This window comes from Marmota monax, unplaced genomic scaffold, assembly GCF_021218885.2.
Source record: "Marmota monax isolate L192 unplaced genomic scaffold, Marmota_monax_Labrador192_F-V1.1 WCK01_AAM20220418_F8-fsc00455, whole genome shotgun sequence".
NCBI lineage: Eukaryota > Metazoa > Chordata > Mammalia > Rodentia > Sciuridae > Marmota > Marmota monax.
Window position 1 is genome coordinate 103,357 of NW_026694780.1, and position 22,069 is coordinate 125,425.

The 22,069-nt window shown below is 36.3% G+C and overlaps 1 protein-coding gene across 1 annotated transcript; it reads right to left on the reverse strand.

The window, feature by feature from the left end:
• Positions 1-18,801: 18,801 nt before the first annotated feature.
• Positions 18,802-21,287, reverse strand: LOC124079909 (gamma-crystallin E-like). The gene is made up of 3 exons (XM_046425745.2): positions 21,279-21,287; positions 20,935-21,177; positions 18,802-19,074 (listed from the first exon to the last, which is right to left on the reverse strand). The coding sequence occupies exons 1-3, from the start codon at positions 21,285-21,287 to the stop codon at positions 18,802-18,804; spliced, it is 525 nt and encodes a 174-aa protein (XP_046281701.1).
• Positions 21,288-22,069: the final 782 nt, after the last annotated feature.

Sequence of the window (22,069 nt, forward strand, 5' to 3'; positions counted from 1 at the left end):
TCAAAGCTTATCGATCTTGTTTATCTGAAACTTTGCACCCTTTATTAACAACTCCCCATTTTGTACCTCTCTAGAACTTCAGCTTCTGATAACCATCATTCTATTTTCTACTTACATTCACTTAACTTCTTAAGATTGCATATTAAGTAAGATCATGCAATGTTTGTCTTTCTGTGCTTGGCTCATTTCACTTAGCCTAATATCCTTCAAATTCATCTAAAGTTCCACTGTGTGAATGTATGTGTGTGTGTGTGTGTGTGTTTTATAAATAAAATTATATATATAATTAATTAATTATAGTCCATTAATTATATTTCGTGTAACCATGAAAGTAATGGTTACATTACTTAAGTCAATTAATTAAGTCCATTAATTAATTATAGTCTATTAATCTGTTGATGGACTCTTTGGCTGATTCCATACATTTCCTGTTGTGAATAATGCTGTATTAAATATGAAAATACAGATATCCTGTAAAAGTGATCTATGCTAAACCCAAGGTCAACATTTTTCTAAATGAAGAAAAATTGAAAGCATTTCCTCTAAGAACTGGAACAAGACAGGGATACCCTCTCTAACCACTCTTATTCAACATAGTCCTTGAAAATCTATCCAGAACAATTAGACAGACAAAGGACACTAAAGGAATATGAATAGGAAAAGAAGAACTCAAACTATCACTATTTGCCCATGAAATAATTCTGTATGTAGAGGTTTCAAAAACCTCTGCCAGAAAACTTCTAGGATTAATAAATTAATTCAGTAAAGTAATAGAATATAAAATCAATACTCCAATCAAATGCATTTCTATACATCAGTGATGAACCCTCTGAATGTTCTATCAAGTGGATGTTGATCCATAGTGTGGGGGGAAGCATGGGAAGAATGGAGGAACTTTGTGCAAAGAGGAAGGGGATATGTGGGAAGGAAAGATGGTGGAATAAGATGGTCATCATTACCCTAGGTACATGTATGACTGCATATATGGTGCAACTATACATTGACTACAGCCAGAGAAATGAAAAGTTGTGCTCCATTTGTGTACAATGAACTGAAATGCATTCTGCTTTTATGTATAACCAATTCAAATAAATTTTAAAAAAGGAAAATACAGATACCCATTCAGCATATTGATTTCAGTTCCTTTGGATATATTCTCAGAAGTAGGACTGCTGAATCATTTGTGAGTCAAATTTTTACATTTTTTGAGGCACTTTTATACTGTTTTCCATAATATCTGTATTAGTTTACATTCCACCAATAATGTGCAAGTGTTTCCTTTTCTTCAAATTAGCACAACACATCTTATCTTACATCTTTTTGATAAAACCTAATCTAACAGGTATAAGATTATATTCTTATTGTGATTTTAATTTGCATTTCCCTAGTAATGAGTGATGTTGAACCTTTTTTTATTTACCCATTGGCTACCTGTGTATCTTTTTTTGAGAAATGTTTGTTCAAGTCCTTTGTCCATTTTTTAAATCAGGCCATTTTCTTGGTATTGAGCTGCTCTAAGTCCTTATGTAGTTTTGATATTGGCTCCTATTCAGATATACAGTTTATAAACATTTCTCTCACACTGTGGTTGTTTCTTCACAAAAAGAGCATTTTGAAAGTAGCAAGACAGAAGCAATTCATCATGTACAAGGGAATCTCCATAAAACTACTTACAGATATCTTGGCAGAAACCTTGTAGACCCAGGGAGAGTGGGATTGAAATTACTCTTTAAAATGGAAAAGAAAATATTCTCTCCTAGACAAACAAAAACTGATGGTGTATGGCAGCAGTAGACACACCTGATAAGAAATACTGTAGAAAATTTTTCAAATTGAAATTGAAAAATGCTAAATAGCAGTATGAAAGCATTAAATGCACAAATTAATGGGCAAACATAAATGTACAGCTAAATAGAGAATACTGCAATTCAATAATAGTGGTATAAATAACCTTTAACACAAATATAAAAGCTAAATGACAAAATATTGAGAAAAAACTATGAAAGTTTTAAAAGGAGTGCATAATATTTAAAAAAGTAAACTTTGACTACAAGAAGACAAAGCAAATGGGTAGGGGGAGTAAATTTGTCATGTGTGATTGAAGTCAAATTTTTATCAGCTTAAAATAGACATAAAATGCCACAAGAAATTTTATGCAAGCCTTGTGGTAACCACAAAACAAATGCTTATAAGTGTTCCTTAATTAAAAGGAAAAGAATAAGCAAATTATTAGAAAACATCAATTATAAAGTAAAACACAAGAGAGAAAGAGAAAAATTAAATATCACTAAAAGAGAATACTATCTACAAAATAGAAGAGTAAGTCATCATCTATTAACTTTTATTTTAAATGCAAATTAATAGAACTCCCCTATCAAAAGCCTGAAATTTGGGAGTAAAAATATGTTAGATAAAGCTACAGTAGTTACAAATAAGTTATTGCTATTTAAAAATATGTAAGTCCTTAAATGAGTTTCTGAATGGTACTGTATTTGCTTAAAAGATATTGGTATTAGTAAATACATGTGCCAGCCAGTCAATATCAAACTGTCCCTATGGAGGCTGGAGCAATACAACTGTAGAGTCCTCTACTGTCCAGTAGAGGACTGAATAGACTGCTGAATAGATTGATGAATAGATTGACATAGCAATTTAAGATTGGGTGAAGAACAAAAGCATGGAGCAAAATCCTTGGTGATTCAGATATGCAGGACATTCTAAGCTTTGAGTGCCTCGTCTTGCACTGAAGGGTCAATGAAGGGATAAAGAAAAGACAAACAAACTGACACCAAAGCTAGCTCAATATGTTTATTATATAGATTTTATCATTAGAAATCATTTGTGAGAAAGTTTTAGCAAAGCAGGCAGTCTGAAGGATGCAGCAAAACTTGTGAGACATGGAGGTCATCTTGTTACGCCCAGAATTCTCTGCCTCTGGGAGTTTGGGTCTGAATCCAAGGTTCTGATGGTTAAAGCTGGGCATCTTTGCACATAGTCATCTCTGGCTGGTGTTACCATAGCAACTGGGGCATCTTGCCCTGCACTTTTGCATAGGCAGCTCCCAGTGCAAAGGTAGCCATAAAGGAATAAGACCAGGGTTTGAGTCACCGCTCTTCACATTTGAGGATGGTGAATAAGTACCAAGATAAACTCTCTGGAACTTCAGAGCAAAAAATTAAGTGTAGAACACTTTGGGAGATATTTGACATTTGTGGTGCTATGAGAGTAATTATGACAATGATAAAACTTAAACTCTGTTAACTACAGACTACCTTGCTTGTTCTCCATATTAGCAGCCTCACAGAAGATGAGGGATGTAAATTTCTAGGCATAAATTATATTTACATCTCTCTTGACCAACTATTTAACAAAATGTCTAGCATTCAATTACATATTATAAGATACACGGGAAAACACGGTCAGAGCTAAAGTAATTAACAAAACAGATCCAAAAATGGTCCAGATGTTGGCAAGCAAGAACATTAATATAATTATGAAAATAAAGGAAATATTATGAGAGAGAGAGAGAAGGGAAGAGAGTATTAAAGATGTATTTATTATTTTACATAGAAGCTAAGAAACATTCTTTCCCCCCTCTCTCTCTCTCTCTCTCTCTCTCTCTCTCTCTCTCTCTATATATATATATATATATATATATATATATATATATATATATATATATATTCCCCCCCACCTAGGTACCAGGGAGTGAACTCAGGGGTGCTTGACCACTAAGTCACATCCTTAGCCCTTTATTAAAATGTTGAGACAGGGCCTCATGCTTCATTACATTGCTGAGGCTGGCTTTGAACTTTGATCTTCCTGCCTCAACCTACTGAGTTGCTGGGATTACAGGCATGCATTACTTCACTCAGCTCTTTCATACATTTTAAATTAAAATTTGCATTTGTTAAATTTAGGAAGCTAGTTGAGATTGATGAGGCATAACAACATAGGTAGTTTTGGTCACTGTGCTTGTAAAAATAATAGCAAAAATGTACGTTGTTCTGTGTCTGGATGCAATGTTTCTGGATGCATCAGATTATTCTAAAGAAAACAGATATTAAGTTGATTTTACTATCCCAACACAATATATTGTTTTTAATTTCCATAAACCAGAGAACAAGTCAGTGTGATACTAAGAATATGTTTCCTGGGGAAGAAACATATACTGGGTATATTTTCAAGTTGGAGAAATTCTAGTGTTTATTAATTTATTTTTTAATAATTAGCTTTTCCAAAAGATAAATAGTGCCTCAAGTTTTTAACTTAAGTTTTCCTTTGTCTCTAAATTGCTAAAAAATCAATCAAGCAGAATTTTTTTATCTAGATATAACCATAGGCAACTAAGTCATAAAAATCATAAACGTGGATATGAAAAGAGTACACATGCTTGACATGTCAAATACTGCATATTAAAAGTCTCTAAGGTGGCTTAGGTTATAAATTTTCTCATACTGAATAATTACTTGCTTTATTATTAATGAGAAATATTTTAGTCTATATTTTCTTGAATATTCAATGTGAGTTTAAAGTGATCTAAACTTAAAATATAGAACCAAAATTGAGAAACTAGAAGTTTTGACTTATATCCAAATGTAATTTTATGCAGTCTAGACTTTCTAAGTTATATGTGACTGGAAAGTTCATATATTCATCTGCTTCACTGTAAGGATGAAGTAATTTCTTCACTTTAGTAATAGCTGACTTCTGGCTTTGACCTTCAATTTTATTAAAATCTGACCCTGTCTTTCTCTGCCTCCAGATGATTCAATTTTTTTTTTTTGTAAAAATTATTTAATGTATGGGCTGGGGTTGTGGCTCAGTGGTAGAGCACTTTCCTAGCATGTGTGAGGCACTGGGTTCAATTCTCAGCACCTCATAAAATTAAATCAATAAAGTAAAGGTCCATCAAGATCTCAAAAAAATGTTTTAAATAATTATTTAATGTATTTCTTTTGCCATTGATTTGGCCTAAGTACTACTGTCTTAGTCAGCTTTTTTTGCCACCATGACCAGATGGCCTAAAAGAAAAAATAGAGGAGTGAAATTTTATTTGGGGGTTCATGGTTTCAGAGGTCTCAGTCTATATTTCCTTGAGGCTGGAGATAAAGCTGGTCATCATAGTAGAATAGTGTGAAACAGGAAAGCAGCTTAGGATATCACATAAGGAGAGAGAGAGAGAGAGAGAGAGAGAGAGAGAGAGAGAGAGAGAGAGAGAGAGATATCTCTGCTCAATAAAAACAAAATATGAAACCCAAAGGCACGCCCCAAATGACCCACCTCCTCTAAGTCACTCCCTACTTACTTCCATTTACCACTCAGTTAATCCCTATCAGGATGAATTCACTGATTATTAAATCTCTCATGACCTAATCATTTCTATTCTGAACTGTCTTGCATTGTTTCACTCGTGAGATTTTGGGGGAACACCTAATCTAAACCATAACAACCACATTTTTCCCCAAGAAATAAACCTCTGTTTCTCTGAGGACCTCATGCTGTTTATGACCAAGTTCTTTTTGATTAAGTGGACCTAAGTTAAGATCCTAGCTCTGCCACTTACTATGTAATTTGAAGCAAATTTCTTCATCTTTCTTAACCTTCTTATTTAAGATAATAGTACTGACATAGATAACTATTTTTCTGACAAAAAAAATCCCCAGAAGGTATTATAACACTAATTAATTAATGGTAAGAAAACAGATGACATTCCACAAAACTAAACACAAATATCAAATGCTATGTAAAGTAGCTAAAGAAATCAAACATTTTATATAATGCCCTTGAAGCAGAGTTTTGGTAAGTAAAATTTCTATAAAAAATTAATTATTGAAAAATAGGTGCTCACTTCCTTGAAGAGTTAATTATCGATTAACATGCATGAAAACCTCCACCCACACACAGAAGGAATGTGAGTTTAAAAGCCAAGAGGAGAATTTTTAAAAAGTTGCCAATGATTAGTTTGAAAAGCCTTGTAAGGGATATGGGTTGAAAACTAGGTTTTGAAGGATCAAAACAGCAGCAAAATTTGGCTTTCTAAAGGGTGAAGTAGATCTTAGATGTAATAATAGGAGAAATAGTTCAAAACATTGTCAAGTGTATTCAGGTGAGTTTTAAATGTGCACAGCAATTTTTAAATATAAGAGCAATTTGTCATTCTATGAGTCCTCATAAAAAAAACTTTTAAAATTTATTGATATTGATATTTATTGTTTGAAAATTTATTGATATTTCCAAAAGTAAAGTGAAATTGTCAATTTTAAAAAAGGAAAGATACTATAAAAACAAGAAGACAAGAATTCAATTTAAAAAGGAATGTTAAAAATGAGAAAATGTGACCACATATTCTTTTGCAAAATTACTTGTCTAAAATTTGTCACTACAAGTTTTGTCACATGCCATTAACATGCTTTATTTTCTTCTTCAGCTCAAATATTCATCCTTTCTGTTTTTTCTGCTTGAAGTAAAAAGTAATGTGTTGCAAAATTTTGATGGTTACTACTTGGTAGAATCACGGAGATGTGAAGAGAATGCATATAGTTTCCTTTTAATTTCAGTTGTCAGAGGTCAAGATTTACCTGGTCATTGTTGATCAGACAAATTGGGAAGTATGTACACATCAAAGACATGGTTAATTGAAGCAACATGTAAACATGCATTTAGCAGTTCCTTTCCTTCTGAAATTCAAAAGAATGCTCTTTCTATAGATTACCTGTCCAAGTCCTTTGCATTCTCCTATCATGTCAAGGCATCCAAGTCTAACAACTACAAAGTAATATTTATACTTCTGTCTAGTTGGTTTTAATAAAAAACAAAACATGACCCCAAAATAGAGGTGAATCCTCATTAGTTGAAATGTAATTTGTTTTGTAAAAAGAAATGAGAGAGACAAAGATGTAAGTCTGGGAATGCTGACAACTTAAGTTCTGATAGCATAAAATCGGGGGCATTGAAAACTCACTGCATACTAGAAATGACCAGCACCTTGAACACTACCATTTTTGAGTTTCTACTATGTAGAGGGAATTTTCCTACACGGTAAATAGCCCAGAAATTTGAAGCATAGCTCAGACATTGATGGGGAGATCAGACAAAATAAATTTGAATGGGAACAAGAAAATAAGAAGTTAAAAGAAAGATAACTTTTTAAAAAAAAATTTGCCTATTTCTCCCTCTTTTCAACCAGAGAACATTCCATTTCCTTTGCAGAATTCATTTGATTTTGAGCTATTAAAAAGGACAATACTGGTTGAAATGTAAGTTTAAATGGACCACCAAAAAGACCTCTTCAACCTTCAGCAATCCTGTCTGTTTTAAAGCACTCTATTCTTTGTGGCCTCTTATTCCTTTCCAGTATTTCTTTATCCCGATAATGCACTGAGCCTCAAAATATAATTTTAAAATCAATGAGTGTGAGAAATGGGAAAAAATGACTCAAAAAACAGTTTGTGTCTTCTTTTAAGAAATTGCTCCCTGAAGAAGCATATGAAACAGGTCTTTGTAAAATCACAATTTGAGGTGAGAAGGATGCCATTAACTTTAACTTGAATGAGTTCTGACCCATTTATATCGCATTTTCCAAAGATTTGTGGTCAAAATCTATACATTTTTATCTTAATAGCACATCCCTATATTTCCCTGCCTTTTTGTACAATTTCAAATTCTGGGCTTTAGTATTTGAGCTGGTAACTGGAGTATTGGGTTACTAGGAAAAAAAGTCCTGGGTTAAAAATCAGAATTAGTCTTCTGTTAGCACATCAGTTACTGATTGTGTAGGACTTTGGAATATGTATTCTGCATATCCATTTATTCAGAAAAAATGATCTTTTAAAAAAATCAACCTTACTACTAAAGCATTAAACAAAAGAAACTTGTAGAGGAGGAAATTAAAGAAAGATACTAATAGAAGAAGAATTGGTTTTAAAATTATAAGATGATTCTTATCCATAGCTTTCATTGTAAGCCATATATATATATCATATATATATATATATATATATATATATATATATGATATATATATATCTCCTAAAACTTTCTTCTGTGTTCTTGTTTAACAGCTTTATCAAGGTATAGCTTATATAACCTCCAATTCTTCATCCACTTTGCCCTAGGCAACCACGATCTACTTTCTGTCTCTATAGATATACCTGTTCTGGTATTTCATAGTAACAACCACACAGTGTCATCCCTTGTGAATGACTTCTCTTCATAGTTTAATGTTTTCAAGTTTATCTGCATTGTAACATGTATCTGCTTCCCTTCTTATTGTGGAATAACACTCTACATTATCAATGTATTACATTCGCTTCATCCATTCATCATTTGATGAACATTTGTATTGTTTTCACCTTTGACTATTATGAATCATGCTGCTGTGAAGATTGGTTTGCAAGTTTTTGTGTGGAAAAATGATTTGTAAATATCTTGCACTGGAATTTCTGATAAAATGATAAATCTGTGGTTAATTATTTGAGGAACTGCAAGACTGTTTTCCAAAGTTTCTACACATTCTTACCAGCAGTGAATGAAAGTTCCAATGTCTCCATATCTCTCAACACTTATTACTGTCTTTTTTTCCCTTTTCATAGGCATCCTGGTGGGTATGGGGTGTTATCTCATTATATTTTGGGGTTGCATTTCCCATTGGCTAGTAATATTGAGCATCTTCCATATCCTTATTGGCATTTGATTTTAGAGAAATATCCATTTGGATTTTTCTTTAAATTTAAATCCAATTATTTGCTTTTTCAATTGAGTTGGAATAGTTACCTGTTTCCCCCCAATTTCCAACTCCTGTTATTCTTGGCATAGATTTTATCTGACTTGGTTAAAGGGAACATCCACTTATTCCCTGTAAGCCTTCTCCTGGCTATGTATTCTACAGCACAAAATCTATTTGTGAACAAAAGTTTCCAGGGTAAATTTAAGCTGGGGTTTTCATTCGAAACAAAAGTCTACTTCCAGAAATGAATGAATCACTTTGTATTGCTGGAAGTAAAAGTTATGTGGCCTATTATGTTTCCCTTATTTCCAGTAGATGCCAGAGAACTTGGAGACAATTAATTCACTGTCTAAAATGCCTGAAGTATACTCAACTGAAGTGCTGTGTTTTGCCTGCAAATGGGAGTGGGTTTGTTTTAGACTTAAATCTCTCTCTCTCTCTCTCTCTCTCTCTCTCTCTCTCTCTCTCTCTCTCTCTCTCTCTCTCTCTCTCTCTCTCTCTCTCTCTATATATATATATATATATATATATATATATATATATATATCATCCCCATTACTTTTGTAACAGACATGATAAATATTTGGGGAAAGATCCTGAAAAATATGCAAACAGTTCTTTCAAATCTTCCTTATCTAGTTAAAAAAAAAAAGATCACTTTTTGTTCCATTTATGCCATAGAAAATCTCTGGGCCTGAGAATGAAGCCTAAGGCTACCTGTGGGGTATTAAGTCATAAAGGGATAATATTTTTTTTCGTAAAGGCATAATTGTCTTAAACAAAACTGAATCTTAGGAGTCCAAAGACAAGAAGGTAAAGAGCAGAAGGCATATTTAATTTAACAAAGGTGAGGTCCAGTAGATTCTGTCATTTGCAGTGTCCCCACTCCTCTTACCTGTCAGAGCCTTTTGTGGTCTGGCAGTCCAGTGCAGTATCCATTCTTCTCCTACCTTGTGGATAAGGCCCAGGAAAGGCTTCAGGTTGAACTCAGATATTTTTCTCTGTTGGACACAACCTCTCTCCTTCCAACAATCACTTTGTTAATATTATCTCTTCCATCCCCACTTTTCTCATCACCTTATTTTTGATCAAGTGTTCATGTCACAGGTTACTCCTCAACTTTGCCCCTCCAGAATATTTACATTTTTTAAATTAATTTTTTAAAATTTATATATGACAGTAGAATTAATTACAATTCTTATTACACATATAGAGCACAATTTGTCATATCTTGGGCTGTATACAAAGTATATGCACACTAATTCGTGTCTTCATATGTGTACTTTGGATAATCACATTCCACCATCATTTCTAACCCCATGACCCCTCCCTTCCCCTCCAACCCTTCTGTTTTATCTAGAGTTCATTTATTCTTCCCATGCTTCCCCTTTCTATTCCACTATGAATCAGCCTCCTTATATCAGAGAAAACAGTCAGCATTTGGTTTTTTTTTGAGATTGACTAACTTCACTTAGCATTATCTTCTCTAACTCCATCCATTTACCTGCAAATGCCATAATTTTATTCTCTTATTGTTGAGTACTATTCCATTGTGTATATATGCCACATTTTTATCCATTCATCTATTGAAGGGCATCTAGGTTGGTTCCACAGTTTAGCTATTGTGAATTGTGCTGTTATAAACATTGAAGTAGCTGTGTCCCTATAGTATACTGTTTTTAAGTCCTTTGGGTATAGACCAAGATGCCCTTCAATAGATGAATGGATAGGAGAGGGATAGCTGGGTCAAATGGTGGTTTCATTCCCAATTTTCCAAGAAATCTCTATATTGCTTTCCATATTGGCTGCACCAATTTGCAGCCCACCAGCAGTGTATGAGTATAACTTTCCCTCCACATCCTCACCAACACTTATTGTTGTTTGTATAATTTTAACAAAGGGAAAATGTTCATGATCACAAGACTATGTTTCTCATACTAGCCTGGCATGCTTCTAGGAAATTTTATTTGGGCTCTTGGAACATTTTCCCCCTACACCTCTGAGGTTAGTAGCAGGATTCTTCAAATACAAAACGTATTCATTGTATGCTTGAATGAGGCTTTTCTTAGCTTCACTTCATTTTTTTTTTAAGTCAAAAGCTGTTTTTCCTTATTTCATCATCCACCTCATTCACCCCACCTAATTACTGGTGCTGCTGAATAAGTTGGTTGCATATTTAATAGAAAATTTACTCAATTTGATAATTTGCAATTATTGAAAGAATATGTCAAATGCTTTAGGAGGTTTTTAAAAAGAGAATAATTCTAAAAATATTTCTCAACAATGGGATAATCACTACGAAAGTGTAAATTACTCCCCAGTAGAACTAATTTGAAAAAAAAACAGCACTAATTTTATTGTTTTTATTTTCAAAATATAAGTCATATCAATAGACAAATAAAAATTGTGCAAACACTAACTTTTGTTATTTTTCTAATGTAGAGCATGAATTGCTTATGCCTCTGAAGCAGGTGAAAACACACAATAGTGGTGGTGTTCAAGGAAATCTCTTACTTCTCAGGCTTGTCCCCTGTTATCTTAGAAAGCTCAGTGGGCAGCTGGTCAATCTGCTACTGTCCATGCATGAATTGTGCAAGAGAAGGACACCAGGACAGGTGCTCCACAGACTGTAAACTTGAAAAGATAAAGAATATGCTTCTTATTTTTTCTTTCACCTTGGGTTTAATTTCCTGGCTAGAGATATATTTGTTTTAATGAATGGGTTTCTAGCCTTTTCAGATCTTGCAAATACTTTTGCAAATAATTCTATTCATTAGGATGCTGATCACAGACCCAAATATGAAAACTCAATCAGAAATATAATCAAACTAGTATTTTTTAGAGAAAAATCTCATGTAAAATGCTTTTAGCTGCAAGGACAAGAAAATTCAGTTCAAAAATAGCATAAGGAAAAAAGATAAATAGAGTGTTTGAAAAGTCCAAAGCGATTTGGCTTTTCATTCATATCCAATGAAATCAAAATAAAGTTCAGTTCTGTAAAAATTTAAATTTGCAGATTTAAGCTCTTTAATATGATAAGTTAAACCTGGTCATATGCCCAAATCTGAACTCCCTGGTGCCTGGGATTTGGACAAATGTAATTGAATTAAACTCACCAGGGATTTCTCGTTTTTTATCTGTATAATTAACAATGCTTTTGGCTATATGTAAAAGAAATTCTACCTCTAATTAGTTCAAAGCCTAAGGATGTTTAGTATCTCATGTAATAGGAGGTTCAGAGTTAGGACAAGCTCCAAGCATGGTTAAAATACAATTTTGGCTTTTCTGCAATTTCGTTTCTTGGCTTTGCTTTTCTCCATGTGTTGGCTTTATTAAAATGGAATAGTCTCTGGAATTTTCAAATGCTCAATTTACCCAAATAGATTCCAAGATGATAGCAACACAGGTAACCCCACAGGATAAAGGGAGAGCTTTTCTACCACAATAAAATAGCAGGATTTGCTTCAATTACAGGATTTGAGCCACTTAGGCCATATGCCAAACTTTGTCTGGTATCAGCCACAGGAGAATGTCACAAGCCATATGGCTTAAAACTGACTTCTTTTATTGGATGGACAGGCAGTATTGAAGGAGTTCGGATTGGTCCCCACTTTTGAGCTGGGGATGGACATTGGCTTCTCTGAATATCATTGAACACAGAAAGCAAGCAATGAACACAAGAGACAGGCTAAACACTTGAGCACAGTTGGTGTTTCATAAGAAGAAGCAAGGAGGTGACAGATGTTGGGGCGTCAGCCAAGAGCACTTACACGCTTCCACACCATACTGTCAATAAATTCAGAGGAGAAGAGGAGAGAGTGTCATAGGAAATAAAAATATAAATTATCCACATAACATGTAGTTTTCTTCCTCAAACAATTGACTGATAATGTGCAAGAAAATTTGCCTGAATAAAGTATGGTAGTTCAGAAACAGCATGCTTGAAGCAAAATTTATTGTCAAAATATTCAACAGAATTACCATTTACCTGGTTTCAAATTTGAACATGGCTCTTGGAGGGGCTGGACTATGATAGTCTGTCTTCCACAACAGAAGGAGGTAGTGAATAAAAATAGGAGTTAAACAAATGACATTAATTACATGTGCATAGTGGGCCTTGAAGTCAGAAACAATAGTATCATTTGAATTATAATGACTGATTTTAAAGTAATCATCATCAGTATTGTTATTTGATTCTATGATATCAAACCATATTTTACAATCAGCTATATTTCCCCTTTTGGAACAGTAGGATAAAATATGAGAATAGATAAATGAGCCAGATGAAAGAAGCAGCAGACCTCCATCCATTTGCCCCTTTCCACTAGTAATTATCTGGTCACTTCTGTGCCTTGATCCTGATGGTTCCTGAGAAGAGGCAATGGAACATTATTTGTGAGTCCAAATAACACTCAATGATATTTTTAGAGCATTTATAAATCCTGATGAAATCCTCAGCCCTCTCCCTCAGTCAACAATGATGCCCAGAAAGTGACCATTTTAGTTACTACATGAGCTGTCTTTTGTCCAGTGTTTTTTTTCCTGTTCCCCAAAGGGAAATCTCCTTTCACTCTGGTATGTGGTTCTTATCACATGCACTCACTGACAATAAATTTTCTGCAACACAGAGAGACAGAATAACCCAGAAGCTTATTTCCCAAATCAAAGCTAGTTGCCATTGTTCCAATTTCCATTGTTCAGCTTGCCATGTTTTTGACAAAGGAAAATGTGAAACTGTGAAAGTAGATGCTTTATGATACTCTAAAGATATTTCATAGGCTGAAATAATTTACTAATGAATTAAAATAGGAGGCATTTGGTATAATCCTATTAATATCTAGTGAAAAGGATTAGAATTCTGAGAGCCCAGATTTTCTGTTCTACAATATTTTTTGAATTTTTTAAAAAAATGTATTGATGGCAACTCAATTGATAAAATCAATCACAATAATAGAAGGTTCAGATTTGTATATTTTGTAAATCTGTATGGTCAAATATGAGTCCAAATCCAAATATTTAATCCTTTTAAATTATAAAAACAAAGAAATTAGAACTAGCTTTTATTACATACCAGATTCAATGTTAGGTGGTATCACATTTCTCATAACCCTTATTTTACCAATAAGGAAATATGAATCTCTGAAATCTAAGATTTTCCCAATGCTTTCAACATAGTAAATCTTTTTACCATAAACCACTAGGTTTCTAGAGTGTTTTAGTCAGTTTTCTCCTCCCTATGACAAAAAGACTTGACAAGAACAATTTTAGAGAAGTTTCAGTCTATAGATGTCTGGCTCCATTGCTTTGGGTCCAAGGTGAGATAGAACATCATGGTGGAAGAGGAAAGCAGCTCAGGACATGGCCACCAGGAAGGGGAGAGACGGGGGGGGGGAGGTAGAGATAGAGAGAGAGAGAGAGAGAGAGAGAGAGAGAGAGAGAGAGAGAGAGCGAGTCTGACTGGAAGCTTGGCTCACCAGGGACAAAATATATACCAGGTACATCTCTTGCAACCTACTTCCTCCAACCACACCTTACTGCCTATAGTTAATTTCTTCAAAGGATTAATACACTGATTAGGTTAAGGTTCTCATAACCCAATCATTTCACCTCTAAACTTTCTTGCTTTGTCTCTCACGTGAGTTTTTGGGGGACACCTCACATCTAAACCATAACATAAGTAATAAGTTTCAGTGAGGAAAGGAAAAAATACCCACAGTTATTAAATTGTAGTCTGTACTTGACTCTATACAAGGCAAATACATATAAGCTCTCACTTTGTCCATCACACAAAGAAATCAAGACTTTGACAGGTTCAGTAATATATTCAAAGATGCATGTCTGTGCATGAAGCAAAGAGTTTCATTCAAATGTTTCTTACTACAAGGAATATTCTCATTTCACTGCATCATGCAACAACTTGGGATATCAGGTAGGCACATTCATTGGAGATGAACTGTTCATAACTGGGAATATTGGTTTGCAAAAATGCAAAACATCTACAGTTAAAGGCAAGGACATGGGGAAGGCATATCTTTTTATGTAGATTGAGGAGTAGTGGTGTTCTTCTCATCCTTAAGAGGCAGTCTAAGAATTTCTGAGAAAGTAGTTTAGAAAATATACCACAATCTTCATTTTCACAAAGTAAACATAAAAACTACAAAGAAGTAATACATCCTGCAGGCACGTCTACTCTACTTTCTGAGTACTCCTTCTTTCTCCCTTTAATATGGTATTTTTTAATTGATTTGGGTAATGTGTGAAATAAACTTCAAGTGAGCATTCCCAGTGTGCATGTATCAGACACAGTCCTTGTGTGAAATGTACACTATTTGTAAGGTTTTGCTATTATCATTGTATGTTAGTTATAAATCAAATATTTTAGCTTTTGCATTCATTTAATTAGCAAGTATGATGTATACCTCCTCTGCAGGCCATGGTAGAGGGTTTCCTAAGAAATTATTTGTACCCTAAACTCTTACTAAAGTAACTATCTCTCGAGTGTTATAAAGAATTTATCACTCAGCATTCAGTCTTTTATCAAAATTCTAGTTTCCATGACTTTGAGAATTCCTTGTCAGCCAGTCTGACAAATCCTATCTCTCTGACTACAAATGTGTCAGGATAAATATAACTGCACATTCAGATTTCTGGGAAACTTTTCACAGGCTTTATCTTGTTTAAAAACGACTCCAATTGAATTTTGAAAACCATCACCTCATTAGAAAAAAATAGTATCCCTTTATGATATGCCTTTTCCTTTATCTTTGATCTATTAGCATTTTGTTCACAAAGAACAGCCTGCAGTATTCAGGTTTTCTGCTGGGCATGTTAATAAATAGTTCATGGGCTTCCAAAATTCTCTAGGTTTTGTTTTTCGAATTTCATAAAAAGCTACTCTCACTCATCTATTTGACAAACATTTTCAAACGCTGCTACAAAATATCAGGGCTTGCATCTTGCAGGGAATATCTGTCCCTTTGAATTCCCCTGTAACTGAAATGCAGGATTTTGCCATTACCCACTATTTGGAATATGAATTTATTTTTTAGATCTAACAAAAATCTAATCTATGGATGTGTCAGAACATTGGTAGGGCAGAAAGCCTCTAGGGGGGGTCCTTCTGATTTAATTATCTTCCCAGCCTGGACTCTATGTTGTCCCATTTTTTCCAATAGTTGAAAAAATAAAGTGAACGAATAGAAATAAGAACTAGAAGGACTGGGTGGAGATAGAACAAAAAGTGCATAAGGAAAAGATACTCAAAGTGTCCTCTGATGCCCTCATTTGTGAATGTAAATTGCAGATCAAATAGACCAGGTAAGTAACTGGGGTGGGATAGAAACCAGATATTGACAGATGAGTGACCACTTCCTTCCTGCCTGACTATAGTTGTTAGTAAATGACAGATTTTTCTTTCCACTTAGAAATTATGGCTATAGATGGTTTCTGTAGAGAATGGATTGGGCACACGAGAAACCAGCCATAGTAGGGAACATTCCATAGCCACCAGACCATAGTGGAATGCAAAGGATAATTCCGATTGCTCTTTGTGAAAGCTTCATCATCCTGTCTCATTCTGCCCGAGGTGTTCATTGTTAGGGCAGACCGAATCTGTTCAGTGACAGCAGCTGAGTAACCCTTAGATTCTGTTGAATCACATTTTCTATCTTCTGGAGAATTGTTGAGTCACAGTGCCTTCAGGTAGGTCATGTCCTGTCTGGTTAGATTGGCCCTTATGGTTTCTTGCCTGTGTCTACTAGCAGCTCACCACATTCCTATTACCTTCTTGGCCTTGGGGGCATTTAGGTTTAGCCCTCCTGCCTCATTTAGGCCATGGCCCTCTCTCTCAAAAACATTTTGTATATCTTACAAACTCCTCAGAAACCACCAATTCACAAATGCTTTCTCCTTTTCTGGATGTTTTCATTCATCACCTTTGGGCTTGCTCTGAACCAGGCATACTCTGCTAGAGCTTTCTTGAGGATACAGATGTATTTGAGATGTTATCTATACGAGGTGAGAATGTAGTGGGAAAGGCAAATGTACTAGTCTCCAGAATGATAATGGGGTAGCTGAAGGGCTGTCCCTAGACAGTGAGAGGGAGAGAGAGAGAGAGAGAGAGAGAGAGAGAGAGAGAGAGAGAGAGGAGAATTAGCTGAGAAAAGAAGTGGTTCGTGCCTACAGAATCCATATTTGCTGTTCAAGTTTCAATTCTATGTAGCTGATGTCACAACCACATAGTGAGATAGGGTGGGATTCACTCCAGCCCCATTGTCTCAATCAGCTACAGGCAAAAATTAAGTTTAATTGAACATCTCCTCATAGGGGAATTGGTGATTGTATGAAACTTAAACATGGCATCTGCTGTCTCTTAATTTCCAGAATTTTATAGGACACTCAGTTTTCAAAATATCTTCAACCAAAATGCCAAAGGCTGAGCTTTGTTTGAATACAAATTTCAAACTTTCTTTTAGCTGGATGTCTTGCTTATCACTGTCCAATACAGATGTAATCAGAGTTATAAACGTGATCCTAAATTTCCTGGTATTCACATTAAATTAAAAAAAAAACAATAAATATATTTTATTTAATATATAAAAATGTTATTTCATTAAATTATATAAAATTATACTAAAAGATATTTACATTTAACTTTGCATATTAAGTCTTTGAAATCTAGTGAGTATTTTACACTTAAGATACATTTTCATCCAGACTGGATTCATTTCAAGTGTTCAACAGACACATGTGACTAATAATTACTGCATTGGACAGAGAAGTTTGAAAATTTCTTCAGAGCTTCTTCAAATATCTTGGAGCATGTGTGCATGTTATTAAATAAAATGTTAGGCATAAATAATCTAGCAATTTTATTCCTTTAATGTTTGGGGTTTTGGAAATAATATATTTGCTAGATGACTGACATTTTTATTCAAGTAGAAAATTATTTCCAGTAGTTCTTTCTTAATCATGATCATTTAGCTCACCATGAACTTATTTCAACAAGAGGTTGCTAGTTTTATAATTAAGGCAAATGTCTCAGCTGAGTAGCAATTTATTTTTTTCTCTATTCCATGTAAACACATAATGTCTGGTATTTTTCACTTAAAAAAAGCTTCACTATAATAGAATGCCTACTTAGATTTTATTTGATAAACTCCCTCCTCCTGCAAAAATATGCTGAATTTCATTAAATAATAAGTCCCCCAAAGTTTCTTGGTTCTTTCCTAGTGTTAGGATTAGTATCAAATACTGATTCATGAACTAGATTTCATAATGATTGATCCAATAAGGGAAACTATTTGTTCAGTCAATAATTCACTTCTAAACTTCGCATTATTGCATTTCATTTTCTTGATCACATGCCTTCAGCCTTGACTCGCATGTTGTGTGAATAATAATTTTTACCAGGGAACACCATCATGGTGCTCTAGTTCTCTTAAGGAGAACCACATTTAAAAGAGTCTTTGGGGTCTTTACTGAGGTGGTGTTTGGTTTCTATATTTGTGTTTTAGACACATAAAATATTAATAAATCTGTTTAGCCACTCACATATATTTAGATCTCAGATATGGTACACATCTTAGGTTAACAAATAGATCTATAGATCTATAGATCCCATGTGGTTTCACTTGGCTATCCTCCTTAACGCAATCACCCAATCAACTAAGAAGAGTGGTAACCTGAGGTTCCACATACAAATTTACAGAACAGCTCCCTGGAAAACTAGTATATGCAAAGCTAAAGTCAGTAATGTGAAAATGATAACCTATTTGATCCATAGCGGAAATTTATGGGGAGAAGAATGCTATTATTCCCATTTTTACAAATTAGAAAACGGAGGCACAGATATGCTAAGTGCCTTGCCCTCTCACACATAACTAGTAAATAGTTGGGTAAGTATCACCTCACACTGCCTTTTCTACAGACGCTTGTAAGAAAACCCACACAATTCTTGGCTTTATTTTTGCTGAGCTTTTCTAAGGAAGCTGAAAGGACCAGAAGAGTCCATTATTGCATGAAACACAGGAAATATTTTATTAGTTTACAGATGGAGAAAATAGTAAAATATTTCAATAGAAATCTATAACCCTCCTCAAAGAGCCTACTCGGGCACTCAGGGCGCCCCAGTCGACGTAGCACCTGTACTCCCCCGGCCTCAGCAGGTACTGTCGCCCCAGGTAGTTGGGCAGCTCATAGAGGACCCAGTAGCCCTCTAGCACGTGGAAAGAGTGGATGTCACTGAAGTGGAAGCGGTCCTGAAGAGAGGAGCAGTCCTCGGTGATCTCTACCATCTGGCCCCTGTAGTCCTCTCGCTCATAGATCCTGATCCTGTGAGAGCTGGACTGTGGACCCAGCAAGAGCAGACGAGGGGACATCAGACAACCTGACCGCATTTTAGCAACCTATCGCACCCGCCCCTGGGTATGGGCACTTCTTTACTTTTCCATAACAAAGGTGACCAAATTAAGAGACTGACCAAACCAGCACCTCTACAAATGTGAAACTCAAGAGGGCGCCATCCACCATTCCTTTGACAGGAACCATGCTCAGGACCATTTTGAAGTAATCATTTGTATGTATTTGTTTTGTTCTTTCTGTCTTAGATTTGTGGTGGTCTAACTAAGGCTTTCCTTGCACGACATACAAAATAGTTAGACATTAGAGTAAAAAGACAAATACACCTCTGGCAAAAGGCATTATTTTGAATCTCAGAGAGGAAGTCAGATTGCCTTCAAGAGGCACAGACTGGCTGCAACTCGGGAAGAAAGCTCAGCCCTGGCAGCCCTGCTGTCCCTTTCTGTTTCAGGAAAACAAAAGTATCTCAAGATTGGGCTTGGGTTCCGGGCTCTAACATAGGCTTCTACTAATCAGTTTCAGGTGATGGACAAAACTTAAGTTCAAGCTCATGAAGGAGGCCTGTACAAGGTCAAAAGTATAGAATTTTTAGAAACATGGAGGTGAGGCTGTTTGAGCTGAGCAAAACCTCTCTCTTGAGCTCCTACTCTTCCTGCATTTGCTTGTTTCTTCCCAGCAGGGACCTGTTGTCTCAGTGTCTTTCTTCTTCGTCCTCAAGGAAGGATTCTCATAAACCACTCAGTATGAGGTATAACTGATTGCTCATAAGGTATCTTCCCTAGGGTTAGTGTTTTATGGCTTGCAAAGAACTCACCTGCGTGCAGCCAAATTGGATCTGTACGATAGCCTGGCATGTGTGAACTACCATTATAAGCCCGTCTCTCTTTTATAAGAAAATGAAGTCCAGAGCTTACAGCCTGGAGTCACAAGTCAGGATTAAAAAGTGGAAATTTCATAAATGACTTTGTTTTCTCTAATTAGGAGGGTAGTGACAATGGGGCCGCAGCAGGGGGTATTTTGGCTAAACAGCATTTTTTTCATGTGAAAATATGGGACCTAGGGAAGAATTTACTTTCTCCACAGGGTGCTTAAAGAAGGACCTGATTTTTCTCTAAAGGAACCTCACTATGATCCTATGTGCTGATAAGCAGGGTGATCAGATAGGGTGGTAGGTGTTTAGGCTCCTAATTGCATTCTAGGTCCTATCTGGGTATTATACACTTTGAGGGGTTTCAAACTTCACAAAAGTAGTTCATTTTCCATATTAGAGAATCCACTGTGGAATTCCTGGCTCTGGGACTTGATTTGGATAACAGAGGGCTTTCCAGGAGCTCTGTGAATCTTGCTGTTTCATTGTTTGGTCTTAGAACCAAGGCCAGAGAACCTTGATGTTCATAAGAGTTAATTCTAACCTGGGAGGGAGGGGCCACTCGCCAGGTGTCAGGTAACCTCCTTTCATCCTTATCTTGAACCTCCTTTTCTCCCGTATTCGCCATCTGAAGAAAGTAAGAAAGGGCCATGTAACCAGCCTAAAGGCCAATTGATGGCACAAAGTTATCTATTACCCATTCATCCCCTGTGGCCAATACGTTCTGAATTAAAGCTTGCACTAGTATTCCCAGTAGAGTGGAATTTGATTTAGCAAAGTAAAAATAAACTGTCCAGTTAAAAGCTTTGCACATATACTTTCCAGTGGAAGAAAACCTTGAAGATGTTAATAAACAGAGAGCGACTATAGTTATGGCCAGAAAGAAGGCGACAGCCATCCCACCCTTAGTCCATGGTGTGGACAACACGTCTGGATCACTGGATCACAGGGCAGGAAGGGACCCGGGAACCGGACTCACGTGGGGGATGAGGCGGCAGGAGCGGACGGAGTCGCTGAGGCCCATCCACTGCTGGTAGTCTGGGTAGTCCCCGCGCCGCAGGAAGTACTGGCCGCCCAAGTAGTTGGGCTGCTCATAGAGCATCCAGCAGCCGCTGTCCACGCGCACCGAGTTGCAGCGGCTGAAGTAGGGCTGCAGGTTGGAGTGGTCGCTGCTGCACTCATAGTGGCGGCCCTGGAAGCCCCTGTCCTCGTAGAAGGTGATCTGCAAGGCAAGGCCAGTCACGGGCTCAGAGGCCTGAGGCGGCGTCGGGGCCCCGGGTGCCAGCGCCCCTCCCCGGGGCCCTGGGCGCCCTCCGGGCTCACCTTCCCCATGGCTGGTGGAGGCGGACCGTGCGAGCTCAGTGTGTGGGGCCGCGGCGGGCGGTCTATATAGTGGAGGGCTGCTGCGTTGGCAGAACAGCACAAAAGGGGCCCGCGGGGAGCAGGGGCATGTCTCTCTCTTTTCTATAGAATGACCGTGGGGGTGTGTGTGGGGGGGGAGGGGGGGGTTGTTGTATGTTTTCTCTTAGAATCTCCAGAGCTTTCGAATTGATGACCTGGTTAGCAGTGTCACTTGATGTCGCTCGGGCCTTTAAATGAAGCCTGACTGGGAAACGGAAATTAAGATGCTTAACGAGTTAATAACTGAAATTAAATATTTTCTTTACTTTTTAAAATTTCAAAATGACTTCGTTTTCCGTAATAAGCAGCTAGTAACAAGGTCTGATGTTAGAATGGGCTATAGCAGGGGGCGTTTAGATTAGAGAGTGTTTTTTTTTTTTTTTTCCCACGTGAAAATGTGGCACCTGGGGATGAATTTACTTTCTCCACTGAATGCTTAAGGGAGAATGGGGTTTTCCTCCAAGATAACCTTGCTGTGATCCTATGTGCTGATAAGCAGAAGGATCAGATAACTAATGGAGAGGCGGTGACAGGAGGTTGGCCAGGAGGAAGCCTTGATAAACCCTTGTCTCATCTCTGCTTCCTGAGACCAGGGGGGATCTCAATGCGAGTGAACATTGGTATGTAATCAAATTCGTGATCCCACAATCTTGCAAAGCTTGAGCTTTCTCTGTTCTCCCAGCCCTGGGGCAGATCTTTTTGGCTCTCTAATT